Source organism: Mauremys mutica, chromosome 23 (genome assembly GCF_020497125.1).
Source record: "Mauremys mutica isolate MM-2020 ecotype Southern chromosome 23, ASM2049712v1, whole genome shotgun sequence".
NCBI classification, from domain to species: Eukaryota; Metazoa; Chordata; order Testudines; family Geoemydidae; genus Mauremys; species Mauremys mutica.
Window position 1 is genome coordinate 20,617,339 of NC_059094.1, and position 24,888 is coordinate 20,642,226.

The 24,888-nt window shown below is 47.9% G+C and overlaps 1 protein-coding gene across 1 annotated transcript; it reads right to left on the bottom strand.

Annotated features, from left to right (window-relative positions):
* Window positions 1-7,293: 7,293 nt before the first annotated feature.
* Window positions 7,294-24,044, bottom strand: SF3A3 (splicing factor 3a subunit 3). Its single transcript, XM_044998101.1, has 17 exons — window positions 23,890-24,044; window positions 23,214-23,261; window positions 22,390-22,442; window positions 20,735-20,840; window positions 19,738-19,810; window positions 19,211-19,302; window positions 18,686-18,768; window positions 15,323-15,461; window positions 14,907-14,975; window positions 14,468-14,535; window positions 13,960-14,067; window positions 13,550-13,619; window positions 12,629-12,793; window positions 12,417-12,527; window positions 10,679-10,769; window positions 8,376-8,431; window positions 7,294-7,599 (listed from the first exon to the last, which is right to left on the bottom strand). Exons 1-17 carry the CDS (start codon window positions 23,983-23,985, stop codon window positions 7,522-7,524), a joined length of 1,506 nt encoding a protein of 501 aa, XP_044854036.1. The 5' UTR covers window positions 23,986-24,044; the 3' UTR covers window positions 7,294-7,521.
* Window positions 24,045-24,888: the final 844 nt, after the last annotated feature.

The following is a 24,888-nucleotide window of genomic DNA, read 5'->3' on the forward strand; positions in this document are numbered from 1 at the left end:
GATGCTCCCACCAGGTCTGTGTGTGGAACAAACCCATCACCCTCCTACTGCCAGCTCGCTCCTTGGAGCACACCTGGAGCCCCAGCTGGTCCTACGGGGAGGGGGATGGGTTCCTCACGCTGATTGCAGGGAGCCTAGCACGAGATTTTCTACTGAAAATTATTTCTTTTTTACAAGTCTTGCTGGTTGCCTCTGCCCCTGCCTCCACTCACAGCAGGAAGGGATCACCCCCAGCTTCTAGGGAACTAGGCAAGCCTGTTGCCACCAGTTACGATTTTATCAGGAGTCTGGCTGTATTTGGTGTTTCTCATAAATCCCCAGCTCCTGGAGTCCAGCGATTACGTGAGGATCTCAGCTTTCATTTACAGTAAATTTCTAGCTCTCGCGCCTGTGAAAGAAGCTGAAGCTGTGAATCCTACAGGCTCAAAGACCAGACAGAAATAAAAAGAACCCAATTTTTTAAAAAGCTCTTGATTTTGAGGGCCTGGCTCATCCTTTTTGAGCAGCGAGGGTTGGCAGAACATCCTCAGGGTAATCAGAGACATCCACTCCAGCTAGCCCCGACTGCAGCCACTTGTCCAGTATGAATGAGCTGGAAGCCAACTCCGGGTGAGGTTCCCCTTCCTACCCCATCCCGAGCCTTCGAAACAAGGCAGAACCTAAGCAGCTCTTGCATCTGGGCCAGGGCAGCAGACCTGGGCCATTCCAGGGTGGAGGCTGGAGCTCACTTCAGGAGGAGAGCAGGGAGCGATCAGAAGGAATGGAGCAGGCTAGAAATCAGCTCTGGGCTCATGCTGAGCCGAGCTCTGTTAGGATCCGAGTCAGTCGAAGTCCCGGGGCCACGGCAATGCACCCAGAGGATCTCTGGCACTCTGGGGCTGCACGGTGAGCTCCAGTGGGGAAGCCTGGGGGGGGTTTGATAGCTTTGGTCCCTGCTTCCCCACAGGCTCTTACCAAAAGACCAGCCGCCCCTGAATAACGCACAGAGGTGCTGGAAGTCTCCTTCCTCACAGCCACACCCGGCTCCAGAAGAGATTACAATGAGTAAGAGTCAGGTCCAACCACCCAAGAAAGGGGGCTTCCTCCCAAGGCCGGGCAGGGGAAGGACAGCCCATTGCATCAACTCACCCTGCCTGTCTGCTCTCCGCAGTGGTGATCGCCCTGCAGGGAGCCAGAGTGGGGAGGGGGGTGCCTGTGCTCGGCACTAATTACTGCCTGAGATGCACGCAGCACAGGTGCTTCACTGGTGCCTGCAAAGCAGCCCCACCTCCCCGCCCAGGAAGAGTGGCTCAAACCATTAGCCAGTGAGAGGTGTTTGTTACCTGATGCAGAGGGCTGCAGGGTCCAGGGGAGGGAGACAGGCACAGCTCTGGGCTGCATTAACCAGAGAGAAAGGAGTTCTCTGAACGTGGACATGGCGCATGAGCCAACCTGTGTGACAGCAAAACTCCTGAGGGGCTGCAGGTGGGAAGAGTCAGGGCAGCACAGGCAGTGAGTGAGCTCTGTCTCCCTCCACCCCATGGGCCCTGCAGTCAACAGGAGAGCGAGGGAGGCAGGGCAGCTTCCACATGCACTTCACGGGTCCCTACACAGGCAGCTTTCCTTCCCTGCCAACAGCAGCGCGTGCACTCTGAGCACCGCAACGGGCACTACGGGATCCACCCTGCCGCATGGGCAGAGCATGGCACAGGACGAGTGGCCAGTTTGCTATCTCATCACACCACCACTTTTCCTGCCGCCAACTCCATCCCCCCTCCACAGAGTCAGAGGGAACAAGACGGGGGCTACGAAGAACACAACTCGGCCAAATGGAGCACGTCTCCATATGGGGCAAAGACACGGCTGGGCAGGCAAGCTGGCTCCCAGCCCCCCACGCTCAGTGCCAAGGCCAGGCAACCTGCCCTGGATAACGGCCAGTCCCGCTTCCAGTGCCTACACAGGTTAATACAGCCTCACGTAGCCTGTAACAAGCAATCACCTTCTCACCCAGCTCCACCCTCTCAGTTAGGAACAGGCCAGTCACATGGACGACTCCTCATGGCAGCACTTCAAGTTCCTTTCACTTGGGAATCTACTGTCAGATCACCCACGGTACCAGGGAGTCCTCCACACCTGTCAGGGGGCTGAAGGGACAGATTCAGCTTCCTTGTGCACTCAGCCCAGAGCAAAGAGGGCTAGTAAGAGGCACCTACCCCACCATGACACTAGGATTTAGCGCAGACAGACAGACAGGCCCTGTCCGAAGAGCTCACCCTCTGACCCACAGCCAGGGAGAAGCCAGGCCCACAGGCTCACTCACATCCAGTCGCATGTTCTCTCAGAGGACAGTGCAGAGCAGCTAATAGGCAGCCCCTAGGGCTTAGCAGGTGCCGTTCTCCCAAGGCAGGTTCTCGAGTGGGGCTGGGGACTTCTCATTCAAGGAGATGAACTGGTGGCCCCAGCTGGCTTTCCCCACTTCCACCAACTGCCCAGCGCACAGAGCTCTCCAGGGCTCGTACAATATAAAAACAGTCCACACTGGGTCAGACTTGTGTCCCCGTGTCCTGTCTTCCAACAGGGGCCTCTGCCAGATGCTTCAGAGGGAACAAACAGAAGAGGGCAATTACCAAGCAATCCATCCCCAGTCCCCCACTCCCAGCTTCTGGCAGTCAGAGGCTAAGGGACAACAGCGCACGGCTGCATTTCTCATAAAACCCAGAAGTCCAAGTATGGAGACCAAGTGCCATTATCAGGGGCAGCCCCTGGGGACACCACCCCCATGTGCTGCTGAATGTAACAATCAGCAGAGAGGGGAGTACTGGGAACAATTTTGTGGCTCTCTGCTCATAGCAACTGTCTGATCAGCCGATCCTTTTTCACCAGTCCCCAGCCAGCTCCAGCCTTTGTACACTCTGCCAGGGCAGAAGAGGTTGTCCTGACAACCATTAATCACTGTCCTAGGTGCACATGCTATTAGGTTACCTGTTCCCTACTCTGGAGCTGGAGGGGGATGGGCGCAGATGAGCCCTATTGTTTTAATCCCAGGTTCTTTGGGGAATGGGAAGGTCTCTGCTGCAGTAGCTTGAGCCATCCCATGGGGCAGCTGTTCCTAGTACTCTGGGCCTGTGAGATTTCAGTCCCGATTCTTTCAGCTGCCTTGGCACAATGGTTCTGCTGCCAGCCCAGGCGTGAGCAGGACTCGGCTGTAGCGCTGAAGGCTAGGAACAGAACAAGGAACGGTGCAGGAGAGCCCGCAGGAGGTAGGTCCACCCTGTCCCTGATCATAGACGGTCACTGCGAGTCCAGAACAGAGCTGGGATTAGTATTTGTGACCCAGCTCTGCGCTCAGTCCCCACCCCCTCACTGGGACCGCGATGCCGTTGTGTGCGTTACCAAGGGGCGCTTAGCTAAAGCTGGTATTTTCCTCTGCTCTTGGCATGACGTGTGGGGCTTTTCCTGCTGGATACAAACCTCGCGCTGTTATCCAGGGCTCTGCTGCTTTGACACTAAGGGACTGCAGCGAAGTCCACACAGGGACTGCTCCAGCCTGCCCCCCATCGGAAACTGCCTTTGCCTCAGCACAGCTACTGCCGGGATCTGAGCACAGGGGCAGGCTGTTGCCTCTTCCCTAGCTCATCTGCAGCCATCTCCAATGCCTGCCCACCCCAACACGGGAGGCCACCTTCACTAGATTTCACCTCCCTTCAGGGCCAAGAACAGGGCTGGAGTAATTACAGTAATCAGCCTGCCCAGCCAGACCCAATTAGCCTTGATTACTCACTCCCTTTCTTCCCAGACCTGCTCACCCTAGGGAGCTCTGGCCACTGGGATTTTAACGGAGCAAAATGAGCCAAACAAGCGTGCCTGGCAGGCAGAGGAGCCCAAGGGAAACCCTGTACTTCTTGCAGGTGTAGAATCCAAGCCCCAGCTGCCTGTCTCAGGACAGCAGCACTCCCACCTCCTAGGAACATGCTCTCTAGTGATTCTCCATAATTCTGCCTCACACCGTGAGCACTGGGCAGCAGCTAATCACTGGTACAGTCATGCTCTGCACTTCCCCCTAAGGCATCTTGTGTCACCAAGCTTGGGGCAGAATCGCAGTGGCTGGAGACGGGCTGAGGGTTCGGCTCTCTGGAACAGCAGCAGCCCATGTCCTGGCATTTCCTGATGGAGACACCCCTACAGGGAAACTCTTCCGCGCCACACCAAAAGCATGAACTTTCCCTGTTTCTGTCACACACTGATCCAGCCCATCAGGCTACAGTGCCAAACCGAGTGTGACCCTCCACTCTAGCCATGTTCCCTGTAATCCAAAATGGGTTTGGTCCTTTCCATCCATTCATCTGCTGTGAAGTGACAGATCAGCTTGGTGTGAAGCCTGTTTCTCTTAAGCACAGTATGTGACTAGTCTCCCTGTTTCAGTGGAAAGCAACCCAGGCAGGGGCAGCTGCATACACTGTGGCATCAGAGAGGAAGGCCAATGGTGCCAGGTTTGTTTCTATTGGCAGCACATCATTCCATATTAAACTCACAGACATTAAGGGTTCCTGTTTAGGGATCAATACTGGATGTATCTTAAGAGGGGTTAGCACCTGAGATTAGGGAATTACTCCATTCAACCATGCTCCAAACAACCTGGAAGTTGAGCTGTGCGTATTCACTGCATGAGACCCAGGGGGCATCTCACTGGCTTAACCACACCTCCTCCTGCAGTTTCCAAGTTTCCTCCAGGACAGACTCCTTTTCCCCTGGTAACTGAGGGGCTTTGCTCAGACCTGCTCCAAAGCCTGCTGAACAGCCTGACCTTTCCCCAAATACGAGAGCTTTACAATGGCTGGCGAAGCTTGAGCACTCACTGAGAGCAGCTTTCAAACTACGAGATCTGTACTGTGCTGTTACATCATCTAGCAGCTAGATTCTAGCCAAGTACCAGAGCAAGCCAAACCACACATGCAGCCAATCAACAGCAGGAATTTCAAACACAGGCCAGCTGTTCACATAGGGGAGAAAGTCACAAGCTTCTGCAGGAAATTCTCAAATCAATTTGAGAATTCTGGCCAGTCCATAAACAGAGTGATGAAACTGCACAAGTTACATGCTAGAGACGACTGGCCTGTACCAGCTTCCAAGACTGTGGCTGGGGTGCCCTCTGCTGAATAATTCTGCAAACGCTTGCTGGGACTCGCTAAACTGACACTGTCTGGCAGGCTGCATATTTGGATAATGATGCCACTTTGCCAGAGAAACTGCAGAGCCGACTGTCACAGTTCAGGGCCACTGCACCTGTACTTCCCTGCTGTGTTCCAGCAAAGGCACCCGCTCTTGGCTTCCAGCTCCCCAGTGGTTGCCTCTCCTAGATGGAAATCCATGACTCTCCCTTCTGACTGGGGTATTTCCAGGCAGCACCATTCCCTGGCCTTCACTGGGTTACCCCATCAAAGAGAGTCCATCTAAACAGACCTGCCTGCTCTCTCTTCAGAGACAGCTAACAGTGCAATTGGTACAGTTACAAGCACCACATAGGTCTCTCTAGGCAACCCTACTGTATTCCTGAGCAATACAGAGAAACAATAAAAATAGTGAAAGAACCCACACATATTCTAATAAGCTTACCAGGGGACCCCCCACCCCCAAATCCTAACATGGATTCTGGCAGGAGCAGTCTTCCTTTAAATCCTAACCCAGGGAATTTTGTGTTCACAGGCTCAGCTTAGAACAAGCACACCCATAACATGTTCAGTTTGCCCTGTATACAGATCTGGAAACTCCAGACCAAAGACCCCTGTAGCAGGTAATTAGCATATAATGAATCCTTCTCCCCAGGCCTCATCTTCAAAGGGTTGCCTTGGAGGAGAGAATGTGCATTTCCCTCACCCCAGGGTATTTCCTAGGAAATCCACTTCACATATATTGTCCCCAAAGACCTCTGAATGTCCCAATCCCTTCCAGTGAGGGCATTAGTCTCCTCTCCCTTCGAAAGAAGTCCCCACCAATCTCACATAACATTTGCATTTCCAATACAACATCCCCCAAAGGTACTAACCCTAAGTAGGGTTTAACTTCATTCAATAAAGTTTGTTCGGGGTGTTGTCAGCCTGTCACACTGACACCCACCTTCGCTCTCTGGGAATAGGTTAGTTTAGGACATTCTATTGTGTCTTCCTCATTTCAATCTGCCACCATGCTCTCAGACAGCAATTACCCAACAAAACACACCCTACGCAGAGGTTCAGGCATAGGGTTAGCCATACTGAAAATGGAGTTTATCAAGCAGGGACCTGATGCAAGCAGCTTTATCAGGGAGAGACGATGCCTCCCTTGCATCCCCTGCTTCCCCTCCCCCAGGGCTGGATGAGAGATTTCTTTTTTATTCTCATGGACATACACTGTTTGACACAAACACTCGACCACCAAATATTGACCTGGGCTCTCCCCGCTGCAGGAGAGGTTAAAGCTGCCTCATCCCCGGGAAAAGAAAGGCTGCCCCTCCCATTATTCATTCCAAGCAAACCCCTGCCCAGCCTCCTGCACCTCCCTCCTCAGCTCAAGCAGCCTCACAGCCCACTGACAGCCCAGTGCTCAGGAATGGGCTGATGCTAACACTGCTTTGAGCCAAACAGATGTAGTGCGATGGGGATATTCAGAATGTTCCATTTCCCAGCAGTTCATGTTACATGTTCAGGAACAGCAGGACTAAAAAGGAACCTACACACTTGACTCATATGCTGCCATTACTGTGGTTAAGTAATAGAATACGAGACTGGTGGCTGTTTTCTTGCAGTACAAGGTCAAGGGGACCATCTAACCACCGCCAGTGCAGAAGCCTCCAGACACTCACTCCATTGCAGCCGATGCTGTCATATTTTTGATCAAGAAAGGGAGGGAAGAACAATGCCCCTAAAAACTCAAGAATGCTGACAGAGCTGGAACCCGCCTTTCACACTACCTGCTGCTGCTCGTTTTCCTGCAGTGCCACTCACACTGGGTAGCTCACCAGCTTCCTAGTGCCCAATTCCTCCTACAGTAACTGCATGGATAGAAACCAGGACTGAAAGGGAAAACAAGAGTCTTATTCACACAGCTCAGTTCAGAGTCCTGTGGACCTAGTGCTCACTTTAACTTGGGATGTTCACAGGTGGTTTTTAAAAGAGTCAATCCCACCAAAGCAGCTCAAAGAACTGGAGAATCAGAGAAGAGATGCTATTACACTGGGATCTCTAATAGCTGTGTGCATGAGAGATTCTTGGTATTTTCATCGAGCTGAGCTCTTCCTTACCAGGCTACAAAAGGAGAGAAGTTACTCAGGACTTCCTACACTAAAATCAGTTTATTTTTGCAGTATCTTTTAGTATAAAATACATTTTGGACCATCACGACTCTGTCTTGCACAAGAAGGAACTTACTAGAAAGTGATTCTACAAAGTGTCCTTGAAATGTATGTTCATGCGGAACAGAAAATGCAAAAGTACGGAGAAGAAAGCACAGGGCTCAGTGTGCTTCACCAAGGGCCTCAGAGGTGCCAAATCCTCCAACCAGAGAAAGTTACAGCAGCCCTTGACGTTTCAAGTCTTCATAGGTCTTTTTATTCACCACATTCCCACTGGAATCCTCATATTCCTCCTAGAAGGGAAGCGAGAACATTGGTAGTATCTGGGCACGGCATGAAATAAGAATGGGAGAGTGCAACAGTAACTGAGGTTTAGCACCACCAACAGCAGCCTGTCAGCCCCTCAAACTAAAACAGACTAAGATCCTCCGCTTCTACACATCTCCACACAGGGTCTCTCAGCGGACTCCCAGAGAAGGATAAATATTGGTTTGCAATGAGGACTTGGCTGGAGCATGCTAAGTTGTTACACTGCCTGCTGCAGTATGCTGTCCACTCTATCACAGCTTAGCTAGACTCAGCAGGACAATGGCAAATTCTGTAATAAATTGGATTTCACACTGCACTGTACGCTCATTCTATAAACAGTCTGCTCCATCGTGGTAGGTCCCCTGGCCTACAATGGAAGGTTCTTAGTTACAATTTTCACAGAATGACTCTATGGAATCTCTCACCATTTAGATACCTCACTTCCCCCCGCCCCTCCCCCTTTCCAAACAGGAAGGGTTTAGACACTGCAGAGGGACGCTCTGAAGATGCCTAGCCAGAGAGAAGGGCCGGTGTCATCCTAACAAGCAATGCATTCCCAGCCAGGCATGTGCAGCTCTACACAGTTCCACCAACAGGAGCTCTGTTTCAAGCAGGGGGATCTCCAAACATACTCCCCAGCATTCAACAGATTCTCCAGGGAACTGGTACCTCTTTTGCTGGGACTAGAGGTTATGCAGGGTAACAAGAGAGATTCAGCCAAACAGTAATGGCCACACCTGAACACTGATCCTCAGCTCACCTCTGTGTCAGGCTGCCATCTCTCCGAAGCTTTCTGCTGCTTCAGCTTTGCCCACACTGCGAATACAAAGTAACACTGGATCAGAATGCCACTTCCCTTGAACTATCAGCACTTAGTCTAGCGCTGTATGTACACTGCTGGCTCTTGAAACACACTCCCCTCAGCATCACTGGCTGACACCGACTGCACAGATTACTCAACAAGAGAAGCTGGCCATGACAGCCAGGTAGATACCCGAGCAGCAGAGAGCCTCAGACAGGGCTGATGGTTAATGTAAGACACTATGTTTATCTGACATAGTGGGCTTCTTAAAAGAGTTGCACTAAATGTGCTTTGAGTTGCATCCTAAGGAGTTTGTACCATGTGCAGCATTTCTCACCTGGTGTAAAACAAGCTGCACTTCAATGTCAGCTCACTAGACCCACTGCAGACACCCTTCCCAACCCTGCAGTGCTCAGTGACACTGCAACCACCCCCCTTAGAAGCAGGAGGCAAGTTTGCCTCAAGCCAGCTGGTACGGAAGCTCCTAAGGGAAGGGAGGCAGCAAGCTGAAGTAGCAAGTGTAAGGGGGAGAGTTCTGATTGGATGAGCTGAAAAGCCACTTTGGAGAGGAAGGGAAATAAAGGGAACCCTAGTTCAGCTGCACTGAACCAAAGCCAGAATGTTTCATGGGGACCTGTTCCAGGGGTTCTCGTGAATTTTGTGGTGGCCCCAGAGTGCTGCCACCAACTCTTGCTGGTGGCCACTCTGACGATTGTTCCTAAAATACTTAATTAACTTTAGGAAAAACAAATACAGATGCGCCTATACATGTCCAAATCACTGCTTTGCAGATTCTATAATAAAAACAATGCACAGTTGTCTCTATTCTTACTGGACCTAAACAGAAGAGAAACACAGTTAAGGTGCTTTGCACATTCTTGTATTGTTGTTGTTGTTGTTGTGTTTCTTTTGCTTTTTGGCTGCTTTTTGTTTAGCTAATAAGCCTGCTGCAGTGAAAAGTGATATTTGTATGTTTGTTAATAATCACAGCAGACTTACTAGCTAGCTGGGAGGCTATGAAAAGTGATATTAACAAACATACAGATTACAAATATTGATTTTCACAGCAGACTTACTCAGCTCGGGCAAGCCAGGGGACAAATTAAGCCCTGGATAGGGAGGTGGGTAGGGAGACAGTGGGGACAGTGGCAATGCGGGAGGGCGGCGAGCTGAGGGCTGGCACCCGCTGCCACACAGCCAGGGCTGGAGCCTGCCGCCCGCCACCCCAGAGCTGAAGCCCAAAGCCCTAGCCTCACTGCCCCAGGGAAGGTGGGGAACTCACTGCCCCCCTGCTCTTCTGGCATTTGTGGCTCCAGAGTGGGGCAGGGCCCAACCCCTGCTGGTGGCCCTGGGGGAGGTTTCATTGCTTCCCTCCACCCCACCTCCCACCTTCACTCACTGCCCTGGAGGCTGTGGCCACAAGAAACACCCCTGGTGGCCGCATTTGAGAAATACTGACTCAGGCTATGTTTACACAGCAGCAGGTAGGTGCAACTCTCAAGTGAGTGCACTAAAATAGCAGGGTGGCTGCAGCGGCTGGGCCGAGCTAGCAAGCGTACGTCTATCTGAGCTGGGAACGGCACTGCCCAGCTGTTGTATAGACATAGCCTTAACAGCAAAATTAAACTCCTCTTTCTGGGCTTTACCGCTGTGCCAGGCAGAGATTCTATCCGACTCTCCCTTCCTACTCCAGAACTGCCAGAGTAAGAGGTGACACAGTTGGCTCCCTCTTGCTTCCAGAGCTGAGAGAGTCAATCTCTGCATATCTCGGTTGTGGCCAGGCAACTTCGCGCTGGCTGCTGCCCTCAGCAGGTACGTGCCCAGAGCAGAAGCTTTGCATTCTGGCGTTGACTCAAGTACCCAAAGCCAACATCATTAAGTTATGGCCAGTTAAAATGCTAACGCTTCGCGCTTGTAACAGGATTTACCTACAGGATTGCCCTGGCTGATTTCATCAGGTCTTTCCCTTCTCCCTCCTCACCATGGAGGCACAAAGGAAGAACTTCATGAATTTCAACTGAGTGTAATCAGCCTCTTGATTATCTGAAGGAGATTCGTGTCCCCTAATTGCAATTGGATGATTGAGGTTCCACCATATAAAAAGAGTTACACCCCCCAGTGAGAACATTGCCAATGAAGAGGCATTCAGCCAGCAATCACAGCAGGCAACAGATCCCCACACGTGCCCAAAAGACCAGCACAGATGACAACAGACTCCACCTGCTCCCAGTTCTGAATAGAGACGTGCCAACATCACTTACAAGAGACTGCATCTTCAATCTGTGTGACATTAGCAAAATGAGCTGTGTTGGGAATGCCCAGGCATCTCATCCCATGAGCATGACGCCACTCCTGGAGGCAGAGCAGAAAGATCAGTATACAGGAGAGAGTTATATATAGCCCACAAAGTCACAGCCTCACACTTAAAGTAAGTCAAACCTGTCTGAAAACATTAAAAAATTAATGCCCAAGGGGACTGGAACAAAAAGAAAACAAGAGGAAAAACTATTTCTATCCATATTTTCCAGTTTGTTTCCTTTGACTATATACAAGATTCTGTCAGTTCCCCTTTTATGGGGGCTTTTCACACAACAATACAAGAAAAAAAAAGTTTCATAGAAAAAGGAAAATTTGATTGTAAATCCATAAATATTAGTAATGGGAGAACTTGAAGCTACTTTTACACTATTTTTTTTAAACTGACTACACATTTCAAGTTAATGGTGTCTAATCAGCTTATGAGAATTTCATAGTATCAAATCTTAGAACTAAGCTATGATCCTATAATAATAACAACAAACAAAAACCACAACAGTTTAAAAGCAGTTTATGATTCCACGAGGCTAGGTGCCCCCCAGGAGTGCAATAACAATACAGTATTCACATGCTTGGGCAAGACTGATTTTCAGCTAAAAGGAGTCTGACAAAAGTTCATTGAGACGCAGGAGTGGGGACTCCCCTACTGCTGTGTTTCTCAAACTTGGAATGCTGCTTGTTCAGGGAAAGCCCCTGGAGGGCCCGGCCAGTTTGTTTACTAGGTCCAGCCGACTGCGGCTCCCACTAGCCGCAATTCGCCGCTCCAGGCCAATGGAGGCTGCGGGAAGGGCGGCCAGCACGTCCCTCGGCCCATGCCGCTTCCTGCAGCCCCCATTGGCCTGGAGCAGCACACCGCGGCCACTGGGAGTCGCGATCAGCCGGACCTGCAGACGGGGCAGGCAAACAAACCGGCCTGGCCCACCCGGGGCTTGCCCTACACAAGTGGCGTCCCAAGTTTGGGAAAGTGCAACAGATGCAGTGCTATAAACTCCTGAGCATCTCTGCACAAAGTTCACTTTCATTTAAATGGCACATTCACCATCAAGGGTTCTCATCAAATATTGCAGAAGTGCAGGGCTAAAAACATGCCTTTTTAGGCCCATTATAATTAAACAGTTAGTAACCCCAAGGAGAGAAGCAGCATCCAAAAATAGCATCTCACAGGTTTTCAGTGTAGGATTCTCCTGGTGCTCAGAATCTCAGTACTAACAAAACTAGAATCCACTTACATTTATAGCCCTTGAAAGACCAGTTTGCTCCTAGGTATATTTTAAAAGCTATTAAAAATCTGTTACTTAGCTTTGGGTTTTATGGAACTTGTTTCCTCTATCAGCTTTGCCAGAGAGCTTTACAGTAAGGTGTTTGTCAACATACTGCCAGTATCTAAAGCAGTAGCTACCAGATACTCAGCAACAGCTCAGGCACTGCTAGACACTGGAATTGGGGTACCCGAGGAGGGAGACCCTACGACCACCAGGAGCAAATGGCACCTGAGTGCCTCTTCAAATGGTACAGCCCTGCAGTCTCAGCCCCAAGCATGGGCCCACCTCCTGGGACAGGATTTAAACATGCCCTTCCGGCCCACAGGTGACAGCTCCAATCACCAAGACTCCATCCATTAGTTACATATAACTAGGATTACCTCAGAACCAACTGATGGGCTAATGCCAAAGCGTTACTTACCGCAAAGTGCCGCTGGAAAGCTTTGGGCCCCCGGTAGGTGTAGTTACCACAAATCTCACAGTTGTAGTTGATGTTCAGACCATGCAGTTTATATAACCAATAGGGGATAGGCTGAAAAACAAGCCAGGCAAAGCTTAGGTCAGATTACAAGACAGGTGGTTTGGATGCTGTGAAAGATCTCTGCTCTGGAGTGCCTGGGGAGCCGGTCTCACCTTGCCATCCCAGCCAAGAGGCAGATTTTTAGGGTTGTAAATTATTTCATTCTCTTCATCTTCACTTTCGCTCTCACTGATCTGCTCCTCCTCTTCCTCCTCTCTCTCTTCCCCTGTGCGTGCTTGTTTACGCTGCACGTTCTCATGGGTGAGATGTCTCTGTTCCTATGATGCAGGAAAGCACGCAGGCATGAAGAGTTATGCATGAAGCCAAAGACGGCAGCATATGTGGCAGCAAACAAACCAACCAAAAAACGTGTGGGGAAAATCACAGGAGTATTCACCCTTCTTGTGTTAAATCCCCTCCACTGGCTTCATTAGTGCCTGTGCCACAACACTGCATTGATTTGTTTGCAGTTGAACAAGAGAACTCCACCCTGTTTTGTTCAACCAAACAGTCTGAAAAGTCACTGGGTATAATGCAGTTCTCACCAAGAGACGATAGTGGAAAGCTTTAATTACAATCACTTCCAAGCTGCTTGGCAATGGTGGCAATCAGCCTTCTAAGAGTGACCACTGAAAACTGTGACAAGAATATGAAGCTGAATGAAGGCAGCACTCACAGGGGCTTGCTGTCTCTGTAAAATCTAAGCTCTACAAGGAGAAAAGGCTGCCCCAAGGGCACTCATGACTGTGCTGTCTGGGTTACAAAGACTCACGATATGCCATTCACAAGAGAGGCAGAACCAATGCTCAGCACCATTGTTGTAGGAGATGGATTCTTAACTAGAAGCTGACAGGTTAACAAACAACAGGAATAAGCAGTTCCAACCCCCTGCCTTGAACATCTTCAGCTTTGTACAGCACCATCCATAAAATAACCCCTTCTGTACATGGAGTTTAAGAAAGGATGAGACTGAAACATGATTGAGCTTGAAACAACTTTTGAGGCACTGCATCTGTAAAGCTCAAAAACCTTACCCCAAGAATTTCCACATACTCGTAGACCTGAGCTTCCAGGAACGCAAGGTCTTTGTTCCTCTCTGTGTCCCTGGAAATACAAAGGGGAACTTGTGAAATCCTTTTCAAGCACTGCAAATGCTGTCCATGCACCCGGTTCCTAAAGATGCATTTGATTTGTAGCTACTAAGAAAGTGGGAAAACAAACATCAACCACTCCCTGTAGCCTCTGCTGCACATGTACTGATCAGTCAGGCTAGACCCACTGACCAGCTAACTCAGTCATTTGGCCCCAATATGCAGAGCATCCTAATGCTCCAGAAACATCTCAGCTCTGCCACTGGGGCAATAATGAAGGAGGTAACCACCGAGCAGGAAACTTTTAGTCTAAGTGAAGGGCCAACCTGGGTATGAAACTTTAGAGGACTCACCTTTTGCTTCCTTTTGTCTTTGGATTCTTGGCAAACAAGGAAGAATCAAGGGCTTCCAAGGATTTGCCTTTTGTGCTGAACAGCCTCTGAGCACGCTCTTCCAGAGTGCTGGGGGGAAACAGGGAAGGAGGTGAATCTAGGGTATAGGTTTATTTTTTAAGTAGATTGGTTTGTGCTCACATAATTATGTTTTTAATTACATTATAAATTAATCATTCAGAGGTCCTGAGATTATAAGAATAAGCATCATGTTGAGGAACATGGCTTAGGCACTGCTTTTGCATCAGGCTCTTGAGGTCCTAATATTCCGCATTATGTATTAGTCCATTATGAACCTCAGACTTCAGAGCGAAGTATATGATGAGAATTCCTTGCGATACTTTCAGCATTGTCTTGTATAAGAATTATTACACAGATCTTTGGAAAACAAACCCATGTCCAATGCAGAAACGTTAGACAAACAGCTCAATAACTGAAACGAATCTAGAAAAAAGCCACAGCTTCTTACCCGCCACATTTCAGACCCAAAGCCAGTAATGCAGATTTTAATCTGTCCAGTCCCAGGGAGGCCAATTCCTGTACAATTAAAATAAACCAATGTACATGAGCATTGCTTTCAGGTGTTAACAACAATATGATCCAAGTGTGTCCATTTTAATTCATTAAAAAAATCCAACAATACTCATGAAAGCACTAAGGTGGCTCTCTTCTACCCAGATCAATGACATCTATGCAAGAGCTTGCCCACAGCTATGATGGAGAAAAATGCTTCCAGGTTACTGGTATCTCCAGTGACAGAAAGCAGAGGCCACCTACACAGTGAACTTGCCATTTACAGTGGCTGTGGCCTGAGTCTCTCATTCCCACAAAGAGAATTTTTAAAAGGAACAAGGTGGACGGATCCCACCAAGATTTTCAGTATAAAGTGCTTAACACAGAGAACATACCTCCCAAGAGGAAAAGGCTGAAAGATCCAGATGGGCTCCCGCATGGGTAAGTGCACTGCTGGTCTCTTTCTGCCAAGAAAAGCCACATAAGTTGCTAAATAGATCTTCAGGACATTACATAACATTTGAGCAGTAATACCAAAATATCCTCCCTACTTCAAGAACAATGATATCGTTAATAATGGGGAGATCTCAGCACTAAACTGAATAAATCAAATACACGGGAAACCTCCAGATAACTGGGAAGACAGACAGAAAACACTTTAGCAGTAAGCTGTGTCTACTGTTCTGGGACACAACCGAGCTACACTACACTATGAGACTGTTTACCTTGACAACCATTTTACACACCATGACACTGTACCCAAGCTGTGAGAAATATATCAGCATTTCACATGTGCATAATGATTGCTCACCGGCCAACCAGGGAACGTTCCATTGTCCCACTTCTTCTCAAACTCATTCTGAATCTTCCCAAAAAGTTCATTCTGATCCAGTAGTGGCTTCACCCGATCTGTGTAATCCTGCAGGTACTCAAGAAGCATTTCAAGATACCTGTCAGAGGAAGAGCCAGCTCAGGTAATTTGGTATCAGAGTTTGCACAAGATGAACACATTAGACATTTTTGCATCAGACATGCTGAAGCGCATGAGGGTGACACCCCTTGCCCCACAATTATACAGGGAATATTCCCACTATTTCCTTCCTTCCCAACAAATCTCTCTTCTACTGAACAAGCTCCTGGCTGTTAAGAACAACCTCTGGGTAACAGATTATTTCACCAGAAGCTTCAGTCCGAATAAAACATCAGCTGTTTTACTTTTTAGATTACAGACAAGATTCACAGTTGACAAATACAGCACATAGAACCTGACAGTCTCACAAACACACACGTAGGTGTAATTTAATTTCACATCTGTTAGTCTTGTAAACAGCAATTCAGTAAGAGATGATTTGTCTGAAATTGAAAAAGGCTCAACATTTACACAGAAAAGCTTGCCTGCAAAGTGTATGGACTCAAAGAAAAAATAAAAATAAATAGCACGAAACAGATGGGGGAAACGACGAGAGAGAACAACATTCGCTGGATGTTTACACTAAAATAATTAGCAATGAGTGTGGATTGTTGATATTTCTCTATACTACAAACATCACCATATTTCTCACATATTTAAGCATACTTGTGGCCCAAACTGTTTTATTCCTTCCTTGGCAGATCCCCCCCGGTACAGTCATTCCAGAAAGCCATAGATATCTACCAAGGTTAAACCATGGTTCTCTAACATGGGTTATTCCAGACACACAAGCCACAGTGTACTACATTCTATCATGATCTGGGTCCCAGACATGGCTCTGTCCATAAGTGGGGAATTTTAGCGAAGTGTTTCTAATAGTGCTACCACCACTTTAACAGCATCAGCAGGAGCCCTAATGTGGGACAAGATTTTGGTGTCTTCCAATATTTTTACCACCATGTCAGTGAACCCTAGTTACACAGCCACATTTAACCAAAGGATTATTTGAGCATGGATAAAACATTATATTTTCATCATTAACTTGACAAATAGAGGAGACAGCTCACACCCCTCAGAGCTATTGTTTCACATTCGGTTTGCAAACCCTGCATCGGTTATGTTTGGACAGTTCTCTTCACAACCATAAAAGCTAAAAGACATAGGATGCGACTTTCAAAAGTGCTCAGCATTGGCCTAAATCTGCTTCAGTTGAAGTCAATGATAAAACTCCCTTTGACTTCAAAGGAGCAGCGAGGCCAAAACTTAAGCATTTTTGAAAATTCCAAGACACTGACAGCTTAGATCCAGCTGCACATTTCTGAGAGGGTGTGGACTCTGCAGAAAGTCCTTACTTTATGAAACGTTAGAACTACATCTAAGGAGTACCCAGTCACATTCCCCCCAGTGAATTTTCATCTTGACTGTGAATGAATGTTTTTCACAAAGCAATCACTCTGTATTTGACCTCTTGGTTCTCCTCCTCAAAGGAAACCTGCATAAAGCCTTCAAAAGATAAGCCTGGGAGCTTAAATTCATAACTTTGCTAGATACTAAAAATCATGAACTGAATAGAGACATTGGATTTATGGCTTATAGATTGTTGTAATAACCCACTAAACCCTCTCCAGCTTTCTATCTCCCTCACCGAACGACTGGAGAGGTATTAACAGGCCACTTCACCATGAGTGATCCTTGAAATTTGTTAACTACTTATGCAAAACAATCTGTTCCATCTTGTATTTAGCTGTGAAGCTAAAGTACCTTTCCCAGGCCTGAAGAAGAGCTCCATGTGGTTCAAAAGCTTGTCTCTCACCAACAGAAGTCGGTCCAATAGAAGATATTACCTCACCCACACGGTCTCTCTAATATATTGGGACCAACATAGCTACAATAACACTGAATACAACAATGGAAGATATTGAACTGAACATGAACAAAAAGGAAGCAAAACTTAACAGCAACATCTACTCCCTGAGCAAATGCAAGGAATCTCATCATCCCCAGAGATCTCACCATCACTTACAACTCCATATCTGCAGAACAACTCTGCTGAAGGACTTTGGAAAAACTGAGGAACCATTTACTGCACCTCAGATACTCCAGAAGGGACCCCCTCAAACAAGAATTAATCCCATGCTCCCACATACTGGAAGAAAAAACAAACAAACAAACAGGAAACTTACCTGAAAATCACTCAATCTGACTTCTCAGGATAGGTATACACAGGGATAAAAGTCACTGGCCCCAGCCAGCTGACCCAGGCCAGCCACTGGTTTTCTATACCCATGCAGACATACCCTCAGTCCTCTCCTCAAAGGAAATCTGCACAACACCTCCAAAAGAGAAGCCTGGGCATTTAAATTCATAACTTTGCTAGACACTAAAAATCATGGACTGAATAGACACACTGGATTTATGGTTTATAACAAAAAGCCTATAATCCACTAAACTCCCCTCCACTCCAGGACTGGAGAGGCATTAACGGGCCACTTAACATATATTTCAAGGGACCAGTCAAGGGTGAACTACTTATGCTAAACAACCTGTTCCACCTTGTACTCAAAGTGTAACAGCTAAATACATTTCCTAGACCTGAAGTCGAGCTCTGTATATCTCAAAAGCTTGTTTCTCACCAACGGAAGTTGGTCCAATAAAAGATATTACCTCCGCCACCTTGTGTCTCAATGAGCGAACATTTGGGAGGCTGTTGTTTTAGTGTTACAGCAGTGAGATCCTGGCATAAAGACAGTGTCAGCATACAGACGCTCAGAACAAGAGGTAGCAAGAGCCAACAGGCTCCATGCTGATATGTTACCATATTTAAATATTCTGGATACACACAGATAATCCATACTCAGCATTTAACATTGTTTCATACACTTCATCATGCCAAATTAAAGTACCTTGGTACTCTTCCACTGAAGCATCATCACGTAACTTCTTACAGCAATGACTTAGTAAGTAACAAGAAATACTCCTACACTTTCTCCTGTAACACCGGGGAACTATATCCCTAGGCTGTTGCAATATCAGACACAAAGCCCTGAAACCCAGGGTTGTTCCTTCTACAGAGATGAATGAATCCTGCACTTACAGCACAGAATCGGTAATTTGTTTAAAAAATATAAAATCACAAATTTGCATAAGCTTTGCTTGAAAAGCCACAAATCAGAACTGGTTATGAAAGCAATTTCATCCAGGCCTTGAATGCACATCACGGAATTTAATTCCTCCTGGACAGTCTGTCATGGATGAAGGGCCTACCTTTTATATTCAGCATTTTTTCTCTCTTTGGGAATATCGAAGAGTTGGTCAAATGTGGATAAGTATGTGATGTAATCCAGTTTCTGAAAATAAAGAGGCTGGGAGTCAGATTTTACACACAAAACAACCTAACAATATATCTCCAGTCACTCACTGGACCACAAGAAATGGTATCTTTCCACACCTCCATTCTGGGTTGCAGCATGCCACTTTTTCTTTCTCATGCCACCTTAGAGACCCTGGACTATTTGATAACAGAGGGGGAAAAAAGGGAACAGCCTCTTTCAAGACCACATCAGTGGAGAGGCCTGTGAGAGCAGCTGTAGATACACCTGCACGAATGGGAGAGCCCAGGAAAGGGTCACTTAGAATTTAAAAATCCTTAACCTGCAGCCTCCAAAAAATAGGCACCTGTGTAACATGTAGGTGGAAATGAACTATTTAAAATGACCTCAGAAATGCTCGGCTCTGACCACTCAATAATAGATGTTTGAGTATGTCTCCTAAGCAATTATAGCCTCTTACCTCTGATGATTTTAAGTTAATGTACTTGAGGTAACAATCATGAAGATCCAAGTACCGGCCATAACCTTCTTCATCTGTGAACTCCACTAGATCTACAGAAGACACATTATGCAAAGAGCTTTATTAGAAATACTGAAGATCGGAATTACTGCAGAATGTTCTCATTTCAAGTATCCTTCGTGTCAGAACCATCTCACGTAAGCATAGCTTGTAACTGCAGCTGAATACAAGCTATGCTTACATGAAATGTTTCTTAACGTTTCTGCAGGTTCTAAACATAATCAACTAACTGCTCCTTTACAGTAATACACTAGATCCACCCTCAAGCGAGAGGCGCTTTTACAGCAGAACATTCCAGAGTGGATAAAATACACACATAGGCACCTGATCTGAGAGTAACTTTCAGAGGGTTATTAAGGAGAGAGATTCAGAGACATGCAAAGCCAACCAGACAACTCACTAACTAAAAATAAGCAAGCATGACATTTTCGCTAGATCTAAGTTTAAATATGAAACCACGGACTTACTTTGTGCCTCTTCACTGGGGTTCTCTCTGGCTTTCAACAGTTCCTCAAATTCCACTGACATCGGCACACAGATCTTCGGGAAAGATCAGACATTATAGCAAAAATACACACTCACTGCTGTGATAAAGTTCAGACCAATTAACGTGAAGTCACATTGACAAATCTGCACTTTCCATAATGCACCTATTGCAGAAGTATTCCCACTGCCAAATCAAAGATCATCTTGTTCCAAACTTTTTGTTTCTGCCATTACATACAACACAAACTGTATTGAGATATTACTGTGTGCCTTGTTCAGTTCCTGTTCAACTGCATTTAATCAGTACAAATACAAAGTGCACTACATGGAGAACAGGAGATTCCCTGGCCACAGAGTGTGGAAAAGCCAAGGCGCTAGGATCTTTGTAGTTCAGCACAGAGGCTGCAGGCACAGATATGCAGTCAACTCTATCAAGCAATTGCCCTGAAATTCCCCTGCATCAACTGGCATTCTGCTGTCTTTGAATTCCAGGGGTTCTCTCTCCCATGACTATCCTCTCATTGATGCAGGAACAAATTATGTAGACAACTCCTAAAAATGCCTTCTTCACAGAGGGGAGGAGGACCCTCCACCCCCAAAAAACACTCTGGCCAGCACATGGAAGGCAATGCTGAATGCCTCCCCAACAGCAGAGGAGAACACAGCTCCTAAACTGAAAGCACAACATTCATGGGACATGATTAGCATTTTGCACATTTTCTCATTCTTGGGTTGCTCTCTCTTTCATGGAATGCCTCTTCTATCACAGGAACTTGGACATGGTCCCCGGTTTAAAACCACCTCTTTCCACTCACTGCATTTTAATATTTTGGAATTTATCATAAATGAAATAGGTTGAGAAGAACCTAACTGATAATGCAAAACATCCAAGAGCACTCAATACTGTATAGATATACTCCTTGTCACTGTCCTGTGGGTCCACATACCATCTCTCCCATGGCGTACAGGGGCACTTACCTCATTTGGGTGCTTCCGGTGAAATTCCTTGATCTGTTTTAGTCTATTATAGAATTCTGCAAACTCATTTGGCCCTGAAATGGCGCTGAGCTCCTCCTTCCGTAACCTGAGGGTCCAGGAGAAACAATTAAAGTCAGATTTTGAGGGTAACAGAGGGCAGGATTAGGATTGTTTATTGCAATTTGTAATATTGTAATTTGAGAGTTTCAATCATGATTCTAGTTCTGATTACAAAAGGGTTCCCTAAACTATGGAAAGATCATCACCCACGCACCAATCTCTCAACCAAAATTACATAGAGAACTCAAACTCAGATAGGTTTAGGATTTTGGGGCTCTGCTTTCCTTCCTACATTCAGGTGCACAGTCCCCAATTACTGCCTTTCAAGCCTCTCAGAATCTCCCACTCAAGTGAGGGACCCAAGACAAAAGAGACAACCACCCCTCTTCCAGTCCCATTACAATCTACACAGGATTAAGTTCAATAGCGAATCTGGGGAGTTGCTTTGACAGTATCAAGCACTGAAATATGACTCCACTGGTACATTTGCTACCATCACCACACACACTCCTTTTCAACTGTTACACGGGCTACCTTTATACTACAGACCTTAAAGTGGCACAGTTGCAATGTCTCCTGTGTAGCCACTCTATGCCAATGGGAGAGACCTCTCCTGTCAACATAATTAAACCACCCCCAACGACACCACCGCTTCTGTCCCTAAAACTGATGTCGGCCAGGGTGTGTTTTTTTCACCCCCGAACGACAAAAATTTTACCAACAAAAGTGCTAGTGAGACATAGCCATGGAGAAATTTACTGCTGAAGTGTACTGAACCAGTAACACCCTTTCTTGTCCCTTATTCTACAGAAGAAGCAACACATAGCAAGTTAAATGTGATTTGCAGGAATCTTTAACCAAGTACAGGTTTTGGTATGAACTAGGAGTGAAACTCTGCGATCAGTATATTCAGTAGTTTCTGTTGATCCCCGCTCTTAAAGTTCATTAAATCGACAAATGGGAGTGCAGATAATTCAGCCCTAACTGCATCTTATTTAATGGAACATTTTAGTGGCAATTTCTTCTCTAACATGATGCTTTGGAAAGCCTACATTTATGGCACAATTATTCTTTCCCTCCCCTTCCCATCCCCCACACACTTTGAATCAAACAGTATTTCACAGCCAAATTTTAAGCTAGCAATAGCTTTATAATGACATGTTGCTCTATGGTACTGATAAGGTTATGTCAGGACACTCATCAGAAATTTGTCGTCAATGGTTTATTTCCAGCACTAGACTTTTCCTCCCGAGTTAAAATCTGGCAAGTGCAATAAAACTCCTGGAAGAAAACTTATGTTTGCTTTGGGGGGAGGGGGGAAAGGAGGAGAATCTCTACTTTTACAAGTGCCATCTCTCTAAATGCTTCACTCTCTTTATACATGGCCTTAAGAAGTGCCATTAAGTACTTTCTGTGGCTTTGTAAAGCACTACAGGTAAGCCTATGTTGGCCTGTGCCAGCTGAATCAGGTTTGCAGTGCTTGGGCTAAGGGGCTGTTTAATTGCTGTGTAGACATACCCTATGTGAAGGCATTTAGCTAGCAAACCTTTCAGTTTTAAAAAAAGGCCAGATCAGGTCTTTTTGCAGACACTTACCCATCCTTATCATCATACAAGTCTCTCAGATTTCCACTCACGTCCATATAGCTCTAAAAAACAAAAACATGTTAGTGTTATGCAGCACAACATGGAGAGAAGTTAGGAAAAACAAACTGCTTTCTTGGAAGCTTGACAAAGCTTGCTTATGTTTGAAAGGATAATCTCACAAACTTGAGCCAAACAGACCAAGAAATGAAAGAATGCTCACTGAAGAGTAATGAAACATTACAGGGAAATTTAGCAGCTGAAAGTGTTTTCAGGGAAATGCAATAACATGCTACCCAAGTCATTTCATGCTCTTCTGTGAAGTTTTGCTGTTCAATAAATTAGCTAAAATGAAAATACTACTGTAATTTAAAATATACCTAAAGGCTTTTAATGCTAAAACTAATATGTAAATCCATCCAATTCATGCTCCATGTGCCCAAGTTCTGGTAAAAGGTAATGCATATGTATCAAGCATGGTGGAGAACAGACCCTATAAGTTCAATGCCAGGTATCTCTGCAAAGTAAATACAGGCACTAGCAGGAGTATACTTTTTAAATTTGCAGACAGAAACAAAACTAGGCAAACTCAGCCTATGACTTTAACTGTAAGCAATACTCCAGTAAATACTGTTATCAGCTTGCACATGTCTATCGGCTATAGCAGTGCACAGAAAGCCATTTTCCTTTGACGTTGTACCCTGCAATCTTAACGTGTTACACGCATCCAGAAATTTGTATTGCTTAAGCAAGCCACAACATCCCACCATCCTGTACTCCAGCCCACAAACTTTACGGTACAGAGCTGTAAGGTAAAGCGGAGGGGTGATACTCACGTCCTGCATCGTTCGGGTGCGGTGATCAGAGTTAATCTGGTCACGTAACTACAAGACAGAGCAGAAAAAAGATTAGCCAGATTTACTGTCCGAAGTTCAGCTGAGAACAGTCTCTGCTCTGCACCCAGGAGTTCTCAAACTGGGGATCGGGACCCCCCCCCCCCGGAGGTCACGAGGTTATTACATGGGGGGGGTCACAAGCTGTCAATCTCCACTCCAAACCCAGCTTGCTTCCCGCCTTTATAACGGTGTTAAATATATTAAAAGTGAGTTTAATTTATTGGGGGGGGGGTCGCACTCGGGGACTTGCTGTGCGAAAGGAGTCGCCATTGAGCCCCACTGAGCCGGGGAGACTCGGGGGAGACTCGGTCAGCGGGACAAACGCCGCGGCTGGGACCTCCCAACGGGGCTCAGGCTGCCCGCCCCAGCCCGCGCCGCGCTCTGACGGAAGCGGCTTCCCACGGAGCAGGGCCAAGGGACCGGGGCCCACGAGCCGGGAAGCCGCGCTGCGGGGCGGGGCGGGGGGGGGGCACTGCCAGGTGCCTGGCGGGGGCGTCCGGTCGCTCCAGGTTCGCCCCCAGGCTAGTCCCCGCCCCGCCCCGGGCGCGCTGGGGGTCCCGGCCCCGGAGCTGGCAGAGGAGCCGCCGGCCCCGCCCGTTCCCGGCCCGCGCCGCACCGTGGATTTCTTAATCAGCATCTCCTTGGCCATCACGTCCATGAGCCGCTCCCGCTCCTCGTGGTAGCGCCGCTGCTGCTCCAGGATCGTCTCCATCTTCCCCGCGCGCGCGCCCGCCAGCCGGAACCCTCCCTCCCGGTGCGCGGCCCGACCGGAAACCCTCCCTCCCAGCGCTCCCCTCTCACCGCCCCGACCGGAAACCCTCCCTCCCAGCGCTCCCCTCTCACCGCCCCGACCGGAAACCCTCCCTCCTTCCTCACCGACCTCGACCGGAAACCCTCCCTCCTTCCCTCCCAGTGCTCCCCTCTCACCGGCCCGACCGGAAATCTCCGCTGGCAGCATGATTCCTCCGTGACACGGGTTGCTGAAGCCCCGGGAGAAGCGGTGCAGATGCTCCGGCCCAGCCCCGCTGCCGGCTCCTTGGAGCGGGTCGATTCAGGCAGCGCCTGGGGATCTGTAGTGACCTCCCCACCCTCAGCTCTGCCGTCCCGGTCCCAGAGATCAGAGTGTCTGTGCCCCCGCGTGTGAACCCTGTGCACCGTATGTGTGCCAGGCGTGCCCCTCGTGTGAACCCTGTGCAGTGTGTGTGTGTGCCAGGCGTGCCCCGCGTGTGAACCCTGTGCACTGTCTGTGTGTGCCAGGCGTGCCCCGCGTGTGACCCCTGTGCAGTGTGTGTGTGCCAGGCGTGCCCCGCGTGTGAACCCTGTGCAGTGTGTGTGTGTGCCAGGCGTGCCCCGCGTGTGACCCCTGTGCAGTGTGTGTGTGCCAGGCGTGCCCCGCGTGTGAGCCCTGTGCACTGTGTGTGCGCCAGGCATGCCCCCCGTGTGTGAACCCTGTGCACTGTGTGTGTGCCAGGCGTGCCCCCGTGTGTGAACCCTGTGCAGTGTGTGTGTGTGCCAGGCGTGCCCCTGCGTGTGAACCCTGTGCAGTGTGTGTGTGCCAGGCGTGCCCCCTCGTGTGAACCCTGTGCAGTGTGCGTGTGCCAGGCGTGCCCCCGCG

Coding starts and splice junctions, on each gene's coding strand:
- SF3A3 (XM_044998101.1), bottom strand. CDS start 23,985: ATGGAGACGATCCTGGAGCAGCAGCGGCGCTACCACGAGGAGCGGGAG. Junction 14,536..14,906: donor CAGCCTTTTCCTCTTGGGAG/GTATGTTCTCTG, acceptor TTAATTGTACAG/GAATTGGCCTCCCTGGGACT. Junction 14,068..14,467: donor TTGGGTCTGAAATGTGGCGG/GTAAGAAGCTGT, acceptor GTTTCCCCCCAG/CACTCTGGAAGAGCGTGCTC.